General features: G+C 37.0%; 1 protein-coding gene across 1 annotated transcript; it reads right to left on the bottom strand.

Moving 5' to 3' along the window:
- Positions 1–5,485: 5,485 nt before the first annotated feature.
- LOC139710089 (uncharacterized) lies at positions 5,486–16,743 on the bottom strand. Its single transcript, XM_071622032.1, has 10 exons — positions 16,383–16,743; positions 14,543–14,590; positions 13,042–13,253; positions 12,419–12,508; positions 11,367–11,517; positions 10,658–10,825; positions 10,361–10,366; positions 7,943–8,227; positions 6,806–7,008; positions 5,486–5,638 (listed from the first exon to the last, which is right to left on the bottom strand). The coding sequence occupies exons 1-10, from the start codon at positions 16,741–16,743 to the stop codon at positions 5,486–5,488; spliced, it is 1,677 nt and encodes a 558-aa protein (XP_071478133.1).
- Between the last annotated feature and the right edge of the window lie 1,145 nt (positions 16,744–17,888).

Raw genomic sequence — 17,888 nt, forward strand, 5'->3', positions numbered from 1 at the left:
TGAAGAACATCGTTCTTGCCTGCGACATTTTAAGCCACCAGCGTTCATCCCTTCGTCGTTCTACATGCATGATAAGAACTGATTCCGATATATAGAACATAAAGTAAACTGGTATTAACATAAAGCAAATTGTTAATGTAAAGCCAGTATTTAATTATCTCCATGATTATCATGGAAAGATGCTGGGATTATGCAATTTTGAACTTTGAACATAATTTATGTTCAAAGTGAACAAAATATAAGTTTTCCTTTACGAGTTTACTTTCACTCTAACTAACAAATAGAATGTGCAAAAAAGGAATAAAAGTGCACTTTTGATTTTAACTACCGATTACGAAGCCCTCCGAAAGATTCATTATAAGAACTCGTATGGTATATGATAGTAACGACATTGATGATAAACAGCATTTACGTATCGCCATTGTCTGTTGAGCATTTTCAGGCGCTCGACTCCCATCATGCTGTGTCAAACATCCTCCATAAAGTTGCTGGGGAAAAAATAGATATTCAGAACAGATTTGGAGGTTGTTACAATTCCGAAGTGGGATTGGTAGAGAGTTCCACATACAGATATGGCGTGACCAAAGAAAAGACTCTATCCCTACAGTTTTTAAGGCGGGTAAAACATTGGGCACATGAACAGTCAGTCCTGTACATCGTAATCCTGGCCTTCGCTGACGTACACTCATAGTGCAGATATATTATGTAGCGAAGAGACAATTCATGAAGAGCGTAGTTCAAATAAGTGAGCAGCAATCAAGATCTTATACTGCACTCTACGATTTCTACGTTGCACATGCAGCCAATGAAGTGTTGGTGAGATACGGTCAAACTTCATGGTGCCTGCAAGAAGGCGTGATGCGGCAGCACTCTGGATGAATTTGTTTGCTGATGATAATCAAGAAGTTAACAGAAAGAAAATAAATACTCATATTGAACAACCGTTTTCATTATTCTTCGTTATTGTGTCAGTTTCTTAGCCGCTCGCGTAAAATGAGAACACACATTTTTGAAAGAATGAGTCACATTTGGTGTATAAATTCGTAATAATTTCCAACCATATTTCCAACATCAAGACGCTACATTTGACTTATCGTACCACTCTCTCTCGTGATTCCGTCATGGATTATGTTCTCTGTTATTATTCAAAGTTCAAAGTTCAAATTCATTTTCATTCCCATCAAATAAACAGAGAAATTTTAACAATGTAAATCAGAACATATATTGTAATATTGCAAAGCGTAAATTAACAAACTACATGTGACAATGAGTAGAAAAATGAAGAAACCATATTTGTATATTTTTTGAATATACGTGATTATGCATAGCACAGATTAAACAAGGACGGGGATGGAAATGGAGGGTTTCCGCTAAAAAGCTTGTACGATATGGGACCCTTAGAAAACAAACCCAACATATTATATATTTTCATCCCACGCATGTTTGACCAATGGGATTACTTGAATTTGGAACACTTGACAGAGAGATGTTTTTCTTCCAACATCCATGCCGTGGTACAGTACTATCACATAAGGCGTTGTCACATCAGCCCGATGTTTCGAAATAGCGCGATATTTTCTGACTTTGGAAATTAAAAAATATCTCGAGCTTGGATTTTTATCGGGCTGAAGTGAAAACGCCTATAGATATGTGCCTGTCTTTTTCGTTACCACTTTTTACATACCGGCGATTGGAGTTGATCAAGGTATCGCTCGCATCTATCGGCCACGTGAGTAGCTAGCAAGTTCTCGTGCATGGCCCACATCCATCACTGTCCGTGCATACACATCGCAAAATTACGGACGCATTACTTAATATTGCTTGTTCAAGTTCAATTTTAAATGAGATTTTATTTCCATTAGCACATTTTTGTTAATGGAACCATTTTTGATATCTTGGTCACTCCCACAAATTCTAACCATTATTCATTTTCTCTCTCCATATTGAAAACATGGTTTGTCCCTGCAAGCTATATGTGTTGAATATGAACAGAGAAAAATGGACTGTGTGGGTTTGCCGTAGTCTGTTAGTGGGAGTGACCACGTTATCGGACAGGTGGCCATTTGATCACTTTAATTGACAGATCTCATTCATTCAGTGAGACATGCATTGTTCCTTTATATGACACTCAAATTTGGAAGAAAAAAATGCAATGATATTTGCCATTGTTGTCTTTAAAGATCATGTGCTCATCCATTGTCATTCATGCATGACTTCTTTCTTTACATCCAATATTGTGCTCCTCATAGCTGATTAGTATGAAATAGTAGCCCTCCAAAGTTAGATTCCTTTGTTTTTGGTATATCTGAATGCATACGTGTGTGTGTGTGTGTGTGTGCGTGTGCATCACGAAACCAGCAAAAAGTCGCACGCCCTGATTTTGTGTGAGGACTCATAATAGGTGAAATGAGTCAACCTGGTCAATCTTGGGGTTTTCATATTTTGTGAAAGAGCAAGTCTTCTACATTATGCTAATGAAAGTTTGGAATCATAAATTGGAAAATTGTGCAAAAAACCCTTTACACACTCTTCACTTTCAACTCTGATGACTTTTAAAAGGATGAGACTACTGCTTTGAAAAATAGGGTTAGTCATGGATGATAATCTCTTCATTGCTGCTTATATGAAGTTTTATATCCTGGTTTTTTGACACATTCCTTGCACACAGCACGGCTCACGGTCAGATTTTAAGCACTTGAATAGCCCCTACACTTCAGAGCCTCCGTTTGTTTGTTTTTTCCAATATTTAGAAAGGTTAGGAGGGTCTATTCGAATTAATTCGGTTAATTTATTTGAATCATTTTAAAGCTTAACGTCTGCTCTTCAAGAATCTACTCTTTACTAAAAATTCATGCCTGGCGACTTTCTTTCTTGTTTGTTTGTTTGGTTTTTTTATGCAGGGTCACATATGCACACACAGACACACACACAGACACACACTGACACACACAGACACACACACACACACACATATATATATATATATATATATATATATATGCATGAAATGTTGTGTATACGGTTGCTCTTATATTCGCACGAAATGACATATTGCTTTGTAGCAATGTTATTTCACATCTATATAAGTCATGTTATAAATATCGCTGGCAGTGGCACATTTTATAGATCCTGATGAAGGTGGAATACTAATTACTCCTATGTAATAGGCCTATATATATATATATATATATATATATATATATATATATATATGTATCATGGCTCGACACTAACTTTCTTGTTTGGTGGCCCGATGCGGCCACCAAAATCCTAAATTTCAAATTTTTGGTGGCCCGAGAGAAAAATTGGTGTCCCGAAAAAAACCCAATAAAAAAACATAAAAGTTCTTTTTTTTTTAATGAGTCAAATATTTAAGATTTATGATAGTAAGAATTAGAAGTTGGACATATCTACTCATAAATAAACTTCAACAAACTTGCAACACTCACTCTCAGGCACTCATTCAGTCCTTTTCATCCAGCCTTTGAACAAATTTAACTGCTGATTTCCGGCGCAAAAAGTTACGAATTCATTGACATACTTTTCAAAAAATTTTGGTGGCCCGACTTTCATTTTTGGTGGCCCCGGGCCACCGGGCCACCGTTAGTGTCGAGCCCTGTATATATATATATGTGTGTGTGTGTGTGTGTGTCTGTGTGTGTGTGTGTGTGTGTGTGGATGGGTGGGTGTGCGTGCGGGCGTGTGTCTACCACAAGTGTCCGAGTTTATTCATACACTGAACACACGTAGTACATGTAATAAAATGCAACCCGACCCTGCGTTAGGTTTCATCGGGAAAAAAAATCATAATAGTTCTATATAATTTGTAAGTTAAGTTTAAAACTTTGTGAAACATGTTCAAGTTCGTTTCAACCAGAAAGTGTAGACATGTCGGGGTTGAAATCACCTTCTTTTGTGCTCAGTATCCTCACATTACAACTTTTGTAAGGGCTCAATTTTAAAGAAGTGCCAAACTCTGCATAATGAGCTGCGTTATGATGTTCAAAAGAAATGGAGAAACTCTGAAGGCATGTGTACTTTTTAGATTGATAGCAAACATTATGTACAATGCCAGTTAACCGTTCAGAAAATGGTATATTCTGACACTGCCCTCCGGGAAACTTGAGCATGGCAGTTTAGCTTTCTCACTCCCTAATACTCAGATAATTATGTTTGTTTGTCGTTTTTTTTTTCTTCGAAGCATTCAGTTGAATCATACTACACCTGTTGTTTGTTTCATTTCTATTTTAATGACAATTTCGAGACTCGATCTAAGAGTATGTGTAGTCCTTTCATGCTGTGTAGCTTAATTTGTGTTTTTTCTGTCTTTTGAAACATGTTTAAGAATGTCTTTAAAGATAGGCATGATTGTCCTATACGAATAAAGTCAAAGTCATTACTGAGCGTACGGTATGCGTAATTTCCAAGCGTTCTTCCCATTATAAACATGCACTAAAAATACGTAGGAAGATAAAGGCTCTCAAAACATGAGTGGATGTATGCATACCAGAGATGTACCTTTAATAAACCCAAACACGAATAACATCAAGATATAAGAAAAAAAAATACACACAAACCCATGAAGTGATAAAAGTAGTAAGACTTAACTTGTATTTGAAAATAATTGAGAGATGAGTAATTGGTAGAAGAATACAACTGATTAAATTTACATCACCCTACGTCCCTTATCTTAATTATGAGAAAAAAATGTGATGTGCGTTGTATGTTTCCTTTTTTTATTAAGAATCTCAAGATGTTATTGTATCTGCATCAACAATAGGAATAGGGGGTTCTTTAAATTCAAACTAGACATTATTCATCTACTGCGATTATGTATTGTTCGCGCTTGACGTATCTTAAAGTCACTGCCCATAAACTGCATGCGTTCATCAAAATCATTGGCATTTGATGGCTGAATTATAACTCATATCATATTATCACACTACACCTTTACAATGTTATTTCTTCTCATAGAAATGAATTGCCACACAAGTTTTGCAAGAATCACTTGTAGGTAAAAGGAAAGCAAGTAAATATTTACCTTTCTGATATAACTAGTTATTTTCCACTTTTCCCGAGTTTAAGAGTACAGAAAATATCAACCGACAATCCACAACCCATACTAAGCTAGCAAATATTAATGAAAAGATAAGAATTTTAGCTCTGCATTGACTTTCTTCATTCAAATTAAACCATTTGAGTTCAGTATTGAATTATCTCATATTGTGGCTTATATTCAAGGCTGTTGGTCTATTTTTATCTAACACCGTATATTCTTCATTTAAAAGGAGGAATAATTATTGATAGTCAGTTGAGCACCACGCTTTAATGCGTAAAGAGATTTTGTCTCGAAGTCGACAATCTAATGATCATAAGCGCCAATTCAACATTCCGTCAGATGCTTCGCCATGTTTCAGAGGTAGTTAAGCTTTGTAACCACGCATTTATTCAAATCAACACTTTTTCAGTGAGTAAGATCTCCATTTTAATCTCGTTGGTAAAAACAGAATTCCAGTACAACGTTATGGCCGGATGACTGCAGACCTTGGTACGGGTGGACTGCGGTCTGGGAATCTCTATTGTTGTCATCTTCGTTGTCGTATCGGAAGTATTCCTCCCTCACACTCATTCCATAAACCTACAAATAATTGGTAAAACGCAAAACACGTGCAATATCATTCTTATGCCTTCTTGATCAGCTGATGAGAAACAGAATGGTAAACGTTTTTTGTTATTGTTTTTTTCTGTAGAAGCAGACAAAATATTTGCTAATATTTAGTGAAATCCTATTTTCGTCTCATTTGAGAACGACGGATAATTCATCTGAGAACTTAGATCGCATGTAGCATATCATTATGCTCACGCTTATTCTCGTATCTTCCTACAAGCATTGGCTAAGTTGAGTAATCAAGTACGGTGACCATTATCAATGCAGCCTAACATCATTGATGCCGCCTGACCATCTTCTAAAACTCACAACCCCAGTATCCCTGTGATGTAAACTTCCTTTCCTTGATCAATATTTAAATTTGTCATCCAGTCCACAGATATCGTGTTTCACAAATCAGACCAGGTAATTTTCAAACCGGCTGAAATACTGCATAGGGCTCGGTACAGATTTCGATTATACAATATCATCACAATCTTCTTTTTGATGATTATTGTTTGCGTTCCAGAGATTATAACCAGCAGGAGTGCAGACCATAGATGACAATATAAGTATTTGATTGATGATGAGAACATTCAAGTTTTAATTCATCATTTACCATTTGCACATGAAACAAAAACCCAGCTTTAGTTCTTCAAAATAATTCTGAGTAAGTTCGAGGTAGAAACTACCGATTAAAAAAAAGAATAAGTACAATGAATGTTAAGCATTGTTGCATATAAAATATTTAAAGTTTTAATTTAAAAAAGATCAAGACTAAACCATCTATGGTTATGGTTTAATGGGTAAATAGTCATACATCTCGTTATATTTTAGGTTTTGTAACGATTTTTTATATGGTAGTACGTTTTGTGATACATCTAACCTACACATATGCGTCAAATGTGATATACTGAACATTTTTTTCAGTTTATTTTCAAATTACTGCACCCAATGGTAAACAGTAACTTTAAATAAACAATACATGACTCACAATTCCCATATATATAAGGATAAGCGGCCTGTCTAAAGCGGCCACCCAGAGTTCTTGTTAATATCAATATATCAATATATATATATATATATATATATATATATATATAAATATATATGTTTATATATATAATTAGAGAGAGAGAGAGAGAGAGATAGACTTACTTGTTGGCAAGTTCCATAACGACTTAACAGAACAAAACTTTGGTCTGTTGGCAGATAAATTTCGTTGTTAGTTGCTCCATCGTTGCGGCAACAGAAATACAACCTGGTGTTACCTCCAAAGCTTCCGTCAGGAACCTGCCCTCCATGAGAGTTGCGGTTGTTGTCATCTTCGTCGTCCCAATAGATGGAGCCCTCATCAAAATCTATTCAATTAAAAAGAACTTAAAATCATTCAGTTTCATTTTGAAAATTTTCTGGGGCTGCTATCATTATCAACCCCTGACTGATATTGCAGACTCCTTCGGGTTTTTTCTCTCTCTAGCTGGAAATAAGTATACAAATTCATTGAAGGGGAATTCCAGAAGATTTTCATAATTTTGATTTGATTTTATTGGTTCCTGCATTATATCATTGCCCAAGTAGATACATACACATTACATTATATACATTGTTGGTGTCATGTACAATATAACAAAGCAAATTTCTTCATTGCCTTTACAATGTACAACAAAACATTTATCAGCGATGCAATGAATAACACAGAAGGGCTACAGCTTAGGCATTGCTTGATTTGGACAGTGCTATGTATAGATTTGTGCGATTAAAGGGGATGGCTACTTTTTTTTTGCAGTGGGAATAAGTGGGAATGCTGGGGGATGATTGTTCCAATCCTTCTGGGATTCATTTAAGAGTACATCATATATCTATTGTTGTGTGAAAATTATTTGCTTTAGAATGGTCTCATAATATGATATTATTCAATTAATGTGCAGTTCAATGTTTCCAGGTTAGCATGCCTGTACAGTGTCGGGGCGATCGTTAGCCATGTTAACGGCCCTTTAACGATCGCCCCGACACTGTACAGGCATGTGACATATTTGAACTTTAATAAAAAAATCATGCTACTAAAAAAAGTTACCCAAGGTCTTGGCAACCAAACTAAATCTACTTCAGCACCCTTGTAGAACACGAATTCACAAACACACATAAAAACTTGTACTTCCACGTCATGTACATAGTCTATTACATTGTCTACTGAACTATGATGTCATAAACGCACATCTATGATATACAGTACAATAGTGCGCTCTCACTCTCTCTTTTCCTCAAACGCACACACATACACCAAAAACATACTCTCGGGACAGTCTCCTCGCTTGTAGATGCAGTAGGAACCCGGCTGCCAAATCCACTGGTAGTCGTACATGTTGCTGACAGTCTTGATGCAGAACTCATCTCGCCTGTTGTTACTACCCTTGTAACCACTCATGGTAAAGGGGTTGCTCCAGTAGTTGTTGCTGTTGTCGTCTTCGGTGTCGTGATAGCGATAACCATCGTCCCAATCTCTCGGACAGCCAGTTGTCGGCTTTTGAAGACCATATGTGCCAACAGGCCATGTGATGGGGATTGTAACCCCAGGATCTACATAACAACAGAGTAATGATAAGAATAATAATGATAATAATAATAATTGACACTGCTAATATAGCGCATAACACAAAGTGATAATGTCCCTATGCGCTAAAAAAAACAAACTCGAAACGATTATACAAATTCCAATTACCGTGATGGTACCGAGTTTCAAGTTTGCTTACACCGAAAACAAATGCGTTTTCAAAGCAGACTTAAATATACTTATATCAGTGATTTGTCTTAATTTCTGAGGTAACTTATTCAATTCAGTAGGGGCATTAAAAGCAAATGTTCGTTCTCCGTAAAATTTGGTGCTTTTGTTCGGAATAACAAATATATCTTTGCTTTTTGAACGAAGGTTCCTCTCTGGTGTGTAGATTTGAAGTAGCTCCCTTGAATAATGTGGAGCAAACATATGTAAAAACATTCAAATGCTAATAACAATATCTTAAACTGAATCCGATTTTTGACTGGAAGCCAGTGTAATAAGCTTCTTAAAAAGTGTCCATGGGGGAATATACGTCTGAAAACAAGGTACCTGTATCGTTCCAATGGGAAATTTACGGGTGTATATTGGATGTGCGTAGAAAACGGGTCATTGGGGGGCATTTAGGTATATCTGCTTTTTCTTTAAAAGAGCTGTATTTTCTCATGAACATACAGAATTTCGCAGTATAACATGCATTTTGAGCTCTTGTCAGTTCAATTCTGCATTGAGCCCATATCAATTCATAATTTTTCAGAAAGGACAATATTTGCATTTTTCCTAATATCTTCCATGCCCTTTATCAAAATTCCCCCAAACTATCATTTATCACGAAGGACAGTAAGCTATTTCATGTGCCATCTGAAAGTATGAGAATGACACCTGGCAACAATATCATCCATACGTTGCAGGCACTCCAATGAACCCCACATTTAAAATAGCACTTAAACGTCAGAGTAACACCTTGATTACTTTTCCAACCACAACCTAAGTTCTCCTCAAAGCTTCAGAAGTAACAGTTTTGTGTCGAATGCCACTACATCATTAAGGGGGAAAAATCCAGTCCAAACATAAGTTAGTCTGATAAAAAAAAAGAGTAAAATCGTACGAGTTCAACAGTAAACATTTGCCTGAAACCGAGTGGAAAATAAGGAAGTTATGACATTTGAAGTTTCGCTATTTTTTTTTTGGGGGGGGGGGGAACAGTTCTTGAACAGTCAATAATTATGAATATGCAAATACCAAAGTTATTCATGTCATCGCCTCACAACTATAACCTTGTAGTTTGTAAATAACATTTTGAAATTTCTAGTTTTTCATTCAAACGCAATTATGCGCGAGGCTCAAATCCTGATATATTTAAGTGATCACTATTCTGAGGTTATTTTGCCAGGAAATACTTCATGTGTCAGACTTCAATGACAGAAACATTAAATTTTTGTTATTTTTGTACACAGTCAAAATTGGGAGGTTATGACATGGTCAGGTCACTCATTTGTTTATTCAAATCCACTGCACAAGAATAGTTTTGCAGAAATTAGGATTTCCCCTTTAATGCGAGAACATCCTTTGCTTCTACTGCATTCTAATCATCTTAAATGATACAATCGATTGTTATGCTTGAAGCTAAAATTGATATTTGTCTTTACATGTAATGATCATGGTTTGGCAAAATTTTGACAATGCCTTTTCAGGAAATAAATCAGCATTTGAAAATTGGGTCCCATTTGACGAGGTGCCCATTTGAATCAGCTGAGATATTATCACCCTGCAAGGATACTATCGGCCAAGTTTGGTGAAAAATCAGTCCTTGGGTCTTCAATTAAGAGCTGAAATGTCAAATATTTAGGCAGGACTTACGATGGACGCCTGATGATTTATAATGGCAGTAGCTAACTTGATATGTTGGTACATGAGCAATTTCTTTTTATGGGGGGGGGGGAGGGAGGGAGGGGGAGAATCTGTTTACGCACCCCATACAACCAAATTCTTAATCTCCCCGATGCCGTAAAATTTACAGTCATCCCTCGTGAGCTCATGACCGCGAAACCGTGGGGGCCGTGGGGGCTCGGGCCCCCACACTTTTTGTACACCATACAAAGGAATACATAAGGTGTGATCACTTTGGGCCCCCAAACTTTTTTTTTTAGTTTAACCCGGAGCTGTATAGGTAAGTGGCACTAAATAGAAATAAATAGAGATCTTGAAGTGTGAGGGCGGGTTTTTTGTTTTGTTTTGATTCTTGTTTTTTCTTGTTTTTTTTTGCTTGTCAGCTGAAAAAACCTGGAAATGGAAATGGAAGGGGAAGTTTGAATAGTGGTCCAACAAATCCAACCTTACTTGTTGCCACACGTTTGCTAACTAGTGCCGTGTGTATAGTATCTTACTTGTACTTGCTGGTAGACTCCTGTATGTCGCATAGTTCGTCAAAAGCAGTGAGCACTTACTTGTACTGGCTGCCAGACTCCTGTATGTCGCATAGTTAGTCAAAGCAGTGAGCACGTGTCCCTTGACAGAGGCTCGATCCCAGTTGGAAGCACAGTATTGTGAGTAATCACGATTGAGCCAAAATGCATCGTCGAATGCTTCATTCATTGTCATCATAGTCAAACTTATTGGTTCTGAAAGAAAGAAAAAAAAAAGAGAAAGAAAAAACTCAACACCAACAAAATGATCCATAGACTAAACAATAAAACTTGAGAGTAACATGTCAGTAAGATTATTCCTATAAAGGAAGATAATTTTTCATCCAATGGTAATTTACATCTTTTTCGAGATATTTTCTGAAGTTCGCCAAATAATGTCGATTTATTTTCAGTGTGTGTGTGTGTGTGCGTGCGTGCGTGCGTGCGTGTGTGTGTAAAATGGGGGGTGGAGTGCGGGGTGGCTTCATGCGTCAGATGGGTAGGTAGGCCTACTTTATGTATTGTAGAGTAGAGTGATGATATCGTCAGGGGTGGTGGCGGGAAAGTTAAATTCAGTCACTCATGTCTTTGAAAATCAGCGTCCATTCTCGACCAGCTGTGCGACTTCTACAGCGTCACAATACTGTGGAAATACACACACACACACACACACACACACAAAAAAAAAAAAAAAAAATTGTTAAATGGGGACAAAGCGCATTTAGGTCTAGAATGGTTGTATGTAAGGACTGTTCACCATTAAGTGATGTGCTTCCCACAGTATACGACGAGTACTCGCTCCCAAACGAAGTCCCAGAATTCATCTGACTGTTGAAAGTGTCCATATTGACCGAAAGAGAGGCGCTGAAACCTCCGTAGCTCCCTCCAGCGCTGAGGCTATTACTGGTCTGTATAAAGTGATTTCATAGAATTAAACACTTTGAAGGAATGCATTAAACAAATTTCATATTTTCGAAAAAGGCTCATACAGATTTACAAGTACAGTGCATTTCAACGTACTCTTATACACACATTCATATTAGACGAAAAAAAGAAAAATGGAAGTAACATAGTGTGTGCTCAATAATTTAAAGTCGATGAAGCAGAGAGCTATTAAAAATGGAATTATTGTAGTATTCAATCTTGTCATCATAGTTCATAATTATTCATCATCTTTGTACATTCGTAGAATGTCATATGAACGTTACAATAGTTTCATTAATTTGTGAAATGAATTAAATTGCATGCCAACTTTTAACAAATCGTATTCAACCATTGCACGTGAATCCTATATGGTCGGTAACAAGGACACCCTATCACTGATCATGTAAACTGAAAATTATAGAACAAAGCGATTGTGGTAATATTTTGATTCTTTCCGTATTAAAAGCATACTAGTATTCAACAGCTGTGTGTTTGATGTGACGATCTAATATTGGCGAAAGAGAGAACGTGCCACCATTAGATAAAGTACTTTTCAGTTTTGCTGTTCAAGCAGGATTTGTTTGTTTGTTTGTTTGTTTGTTTGTTTGTTTGTTTGTTGTTGTTTTTTTGGGGGGGTAAACTTTTGAATTGAACTCGCGGGTACTTAAAATGTCTCTAATCAGTTTCCAGGTAGCAGGAGGTAAACATAACATGGATCTTTGTTTGTATTAAACGTGTGATGGTGTGTTTTGATTCGTTAGATTACAGCGTTTCGGATGATTGAACAAATTGGAAAATAATTTTAATCCAAAAGAAGGACGAGACACAATGCCTATAATTTAAATTTGGGAGTCAATTTTGAAATATCATAGTAAATGTACCTACCTCTGTAGCAGCGTATTCCACGAAAGACGATGTTTCCGACTCATAATTCACTCCTGAACGTACCCCTACATCCACTTCTGTTACGACGTGCTATTTGAATATCGAATCAATCTATCAATTAATTAATCAATCAAAAAAAATCAATCAATCAATCAGTCAATCAATCAATTAATATTCGCTCTTTCTAGCTTTAATGCTCTGCTGCTTTTGATGAATTGCTTTTCCACATTTTTCTTGTCATTTTTCTTGTCATTTTTCTTGTCACATTTTTCTTGTCTTGTATATTTAAATATACAAATATATATATATATATTCATATATATATTCGTATACATATATATATATATATATATATATATAATTTTGTCCATGATCTGGTTGCACGCAGAAGCTCGAAGAAGCCAAACGAAGCCACATAGTTGTTCATTTACATGAGCTAAGCAATGTACAAGCATCAGTACGTAAATTCCTACTGAATTCAAGGATGAAATTAATGACGATCATAATTACGGTAATGTATTATCATAAACAATAATATTGTTGATAATGAGTAAAAATGAATATGATAATGAAGAATGTGGTTTCTTTCAAGGTGTTTGACGAAGATAGGCAATGCCACTCACCGTTCCCCAGGTACTGAGGAAAGTCATGTAACTATACTCGTTATACGAACTAGGCAGCTGGCATGCGCTGGCCACAAAGTCATCGCCTAGCGGGTACAAACCGCTGGATGCCAGCGACGTCATGTAGCGGGCATGGCCTAAGTTCTGTACCGTCTCGGTGGAGAAATACACCGTTCCAAGCGACGACACCCTGGAGGAAATTTCCTGGTAGCCTGAACAGTAAGCAGCTAAGTGTTACACAGTTGTTGAACTTGTTTCGCTGTCTACACACTCTAATTAAGAGATGATCATTGAATGCTTTTAATCAACAAACACTGACTTTTGGTCCTTTTTATTCAGAAGAATGGGTCACACGTTATAGTCACAAGTAGACACGAATCAAGGCGGTAACACAAAGGTAGATTCCTTACAATTTATGAAGAGCTTGCTTCCAAAAGGCGCTAAATCCATTGAAAAATGATGGATCAAGCGCCTTTTTGGAAGCAAGCTCTTTATTTTATAAACTATGTATATGGTACACACACATCGATAAATACATATATATATATATATATATATATATATGGAAGTAATATGAAACAAGCTCACGCGGTTGACTGCAGGTTCATCCGTATTTATTGCAACTCTGAGTTTCTTGCAACCTCCATTTGGTGCAATCATCAGGCAATATTGCCTGATGATTGCCTGACGATTGCACCTCACAGAGGTTGCATGAAACTCAAAGTTGCACTAAATACGGATGAACCTGCAGTCAACCGCGTGAACTTGTTTCATATTACTTCCATGTATATATATATATATATATATATATATATATATATATATATATAGTGAAAACTTTGAGCAAAGAAAATGGGTTTTCATAGGGATCTCCGGATTACTAGACCGGTGCTCTACCGGCTGAGCTATTGAAAGCCCTAGATCAGTGTTCGTCCCAAACTGTTAACTCTCTTTGCTCGTGTGGTCAGAAGCTATAGTGTGTGTATGTGTGCCACACACGCACACATTAACCTGACATAAACCCAAATGATGTAAGGATGAAGACCCGATGAAAACCCATTTTCTTTGCTCGAAGTTTTCGCTATTTATTATTACAATTGTTTCTGGTCAGTTTTTCCTTCCTTGTTTCAATATACACACACACACACACACACACACATATATATATATATATATATATATATATATATCGCCAGGAAATAAAAAGAAATTCTCTTGGATGATAGATCAAGAATGTTTAACAAAAGCAATTACGGCCCCAATAACAAGCTCTGTAGAACATTACAAAAAAAGTAAACAAATGAAAGAGTATGAAATTCAAAACCGCTATACAAAAACAAATTGTTTTCTGCTGGAGTGATGGTCAGTGAACTATCCCGAGACATTCCCCTTATACCGCATTTATAAATATGTTCAGTTTTTATTCAATGTACTTTCATTTAAAAAAAAAAATGTTACACTTTGCAAACAATAGTAAATGTCATCAATGATTTCGACTTACGGGAGCTTGCAGAAAATTCTACACTGGAAAACAGGCTGCTGTAAGATCCTGGAAATCAACATGGAAGAAAAGGGGTTGCTGTTCTATGTTGATTTCTACACTCACAGTGCTCTGAAGTACAATTTGACTTAACTCTTTAAATGCTAACTTGTTATACGGAAGTATCAAGTATGAAGTCTAAGACAGTATGTAATATTTTGGAGGCAAGGGGTCAGAGATACTCACAGCTTGATCCCCTTAACCCTATTTTAACTGGAGGGGGGTCAAATAGACCCCCCCCCCCCGACTTTTCGTGCCACGATTTCACAACGCGCAAAGATTTTGCCGCGTCGTTTCACAACTTTTTTTATTGAAGTCTCCCGCATATTTTGAGACCAAATTTGCAACGTCCGGGTACACCATTCTGAAGTTACGCAATGTTTTGCATATGCATGTCAACCCGAAAACAGCTCAAATTCATGATTTCGTGTGCAAATCCAATGAAAATTGTGTTTTTTTTTTGTTTAATTGTTATAAATTAGATTATTTCAACTTTTAACCATTGAAATTAATCAATTCTAATGTAGATAAGCTTGAAAAAGTGCCTGCAACAAATTTTGGCCAAAAAACAATAGAAAACAAAGGGTCAAAAAACAATAAAATACATAAGAAATTAACAAAGCAATAAAAAACAAAAGAAACTGATTTTGATTGTGCTATTTTTTTAACAAAAAAAAATGTTCGATGTGTCTTGAGGAACTCTGACACAAAAATGTAGCAATCCTTTTATCTTTTTAATGGAATTATGAAATATGAATGAAATGAAATATGATTTCATGCGTAAATTTGCATAATTAATCTATTAAAAAATATAAAATCAAATATTTTCTATTATATGACCATAATTATAATCTTGTAGTTGACATCCGGCTCTATGTGCAGGCAAAATTTCGCGGCGATCGCGCGATCGGCGGCCGAGATCTGAAGGGGGGGGGGGCAAATTGACCCCCCCCCCCCCCAGTAAAAAACTTGGTCTCAAATAGCCCACTTAAAATAGGGTTGAAAGCATTTTCAGTTAAATTTTAGTATTGAACACGTGATCCAAATCTTTAAGATTACAATATAAACGTGAATGAATGTACAATCATACTGTATATTCTGAGTTTATTTCAAATGTTTCTTAGAAATTCAACAGTAAAATTAAAATCAGACTCAAATAAAATAATAACTCCGACACTCGTCGAGACTGAGGATTAAGTATCGTTCTTACACATCTCTTCATCAACGTGTAGCTCTTCGTTTGCTATTTACCCTACAATGCCAGCGATGTCATAATATGAATGTATCTCACCCAGTTGCTCCACCACCCCACCTCTTAATAATACTTCAATCGGAGAATTATACGGAAAGACACTCAACCCGACAAAGTCATCGATTGTAACGGGGAAATAAGAAAATGAAAATTTGTTTAAAGGGTGTGTGTACAGTTCTGGACGAGGTGAGGATCTAGCGTTACTGCAAGATACTCAGAAACCACTCTATGAGATGTCAAAGAGCATGCAATTCTAAAGGGTATCAAAAGTTTATTTGATGAAAATCGGTTTTGAAATGGCTGAGATATTCAAAAACAATGTGAAACAAAGAGATCCTAATAAAGTTGTGGCCTGTCGCCTTTTATTATTATCACTTTTTTGGATATCTCAGCCACTTCAAAACCAATTTTCATCAAATAAACGTTGAATCCTTCTTAAAATGACATGCTCTTTCATATTTCATAAGAGGTTTCTCATTATCTCACTTAGAAATGTTCAAAACATGAATCCCTTACCTCAAACAGTACTGTACAAAGCAGAATACTCACCTGATACATCGACCTGCGCGGACAACTTGGAAGCGTAGCTGGCCGTGCCGTAGAAGGTACTTCTTGTTGACGTAGTGAAGGCGCTGCTGCGAGGTACAAATACGCACTGGTCTGGGACCGAGTACTCCCCGTCCGTCGAAGTGAGGTCATCATCCCAGGTGAGTCCCAACACCCTGCGACCAATGTTGATACCGGGGTCCACGCCTCCAGAGCTTAGTTCCGCTCCTTCGGGGTTCCCGTCTAAGATGTTGTAGCCAACACCGATGAAATTCAGTGCGCTCGGCCTGGGCAGCGCCCCAATGGGACGGGTGTGCTGCGACAGGCACACCAGAATAGAGATGAAAACGATGGGGCCTGGCATCTTTACGGCTTCCATGAAAACAGAGTCGAGACAGGTAAAGAAGAAAAGAAACACGTAAAATCCTTACGTGCCAGCAAAATAAGAATAAACTTTAAAGGAGTGGAATTAGAAGTTTTGTCTAGAAGAGTAAAGAGTGACCTTATAGCATAAGATCATGAAGAGAAAACACTGAATTGTAGTTTAAAAGACTTGGACTAAGATTTAACACTGCACTCCTTTATTTTCTTATTACAAAAGTTCAGGTGGATGCGTCTGGCTTTATAATTATTATCATGAACTATTTTGGGCCTATGGTCCAATGTTTGATTATTAAGTACATTTTAAGTACTCAGTGTTAAAGTACATTTTATTTTTAATCTTGCAAAATTTCAGAGCGACCATATAGAATATCGCTAACAACTATTATGTCAATGTATTGCAATGTAATTAATTGCTGTTTGACTGAAAACTGTCAAACCCACAGCTCGGTCATACCTGTCCACAACCTGCTTGGTGTGGGAATATCAGAGAGACGTCTGTTTCTTGTTGGACGCTGCAATATGGGCCGCTAATAGAACTCGGAGTCATCAGCGGTTACCGCAACGCGACAAACCTCAGCACTGACAACTTGGCCGAAATACATCCTAGCTAATATCACTTAGACCCACAAGTGGCACCGCTTTCAGTGGCGGATCCAGAGGGGGCGCACCGGGCGCGCCTCCTTTCATTTTGCTTGGACAAAGAAAAAAAAATGAAATGGAACCAAGAAGTGACACCAGAAAGAAATATTTTTGTGCCCCCCCCCCCCCTCCTTGGACTTCCTGGATACTCACTTATAGTTGGCTTTCCAACAGCATGAACACTGCGCACAAACACCGAAAACAAAAACCCAGTAGAAGTTCAAGTGTAAATGTATATCATACTAAAGTTGTTTATTTTCCACTTCAATTATTGGGGCAAGGCTGGACGACCGGAAAAAGCAACTGCCCAGTCGCCATCTGGTCACCTAAACTGTCGTCTTGGAATATAACAGTTTATTAGATTGTTATTGATAAAATAATCGCTTTGAAAGCAGGCACTGACCCTTGAATGAACAAGACATCCCTAAGGCCTATTCCACATCATGAACAACATGACTGATATTATCGATAGAGTGAAATCAAACA

Source organism: Diadema antillarum, unplaced genomic scaffold (assembly GCF_040938485.1).
Source record: "Diadema antillarum isolate AM-2024a unplaced genomic scaffold, OU_Dant_1.0 seq00001497_RagTag, whole genome shotgun sequence".
In the NCBI taxonomy this organism is placed as follows: domain Eukaryota; kingdom Metazoa; phylum Echinodermata; class Echinoidea; order Diadematoida; family Diadematidae; genus Diadema; species Diadema antillarum.

Excerpts from the sequence above, each read along its gene's own strand:
- LOC139710089 (XM_071622032.1), bottom strand. The coding sequence starts at position 16,743 with ATGCCAGGCCCCATCGTTTTCATCTCTATTCTGGTGTGCCTGTCGCAG. Across the intron at positions 14,591-16,382 it reads CGCGCAGGTCGATGTATCAG|GATCTTACAGCAGCCTGTTT; the intron begins GTGAGTATTCTG and ends GTTGATTTCCAG. Across the intron at positions 13,254-14,542 it reads AGAATTTTCTGCAAGCTCCC|GCTACCAGGAAATTTCCTCC; the intron begins GTAAGTCGAAAT and ends CTTACTGTTCAG.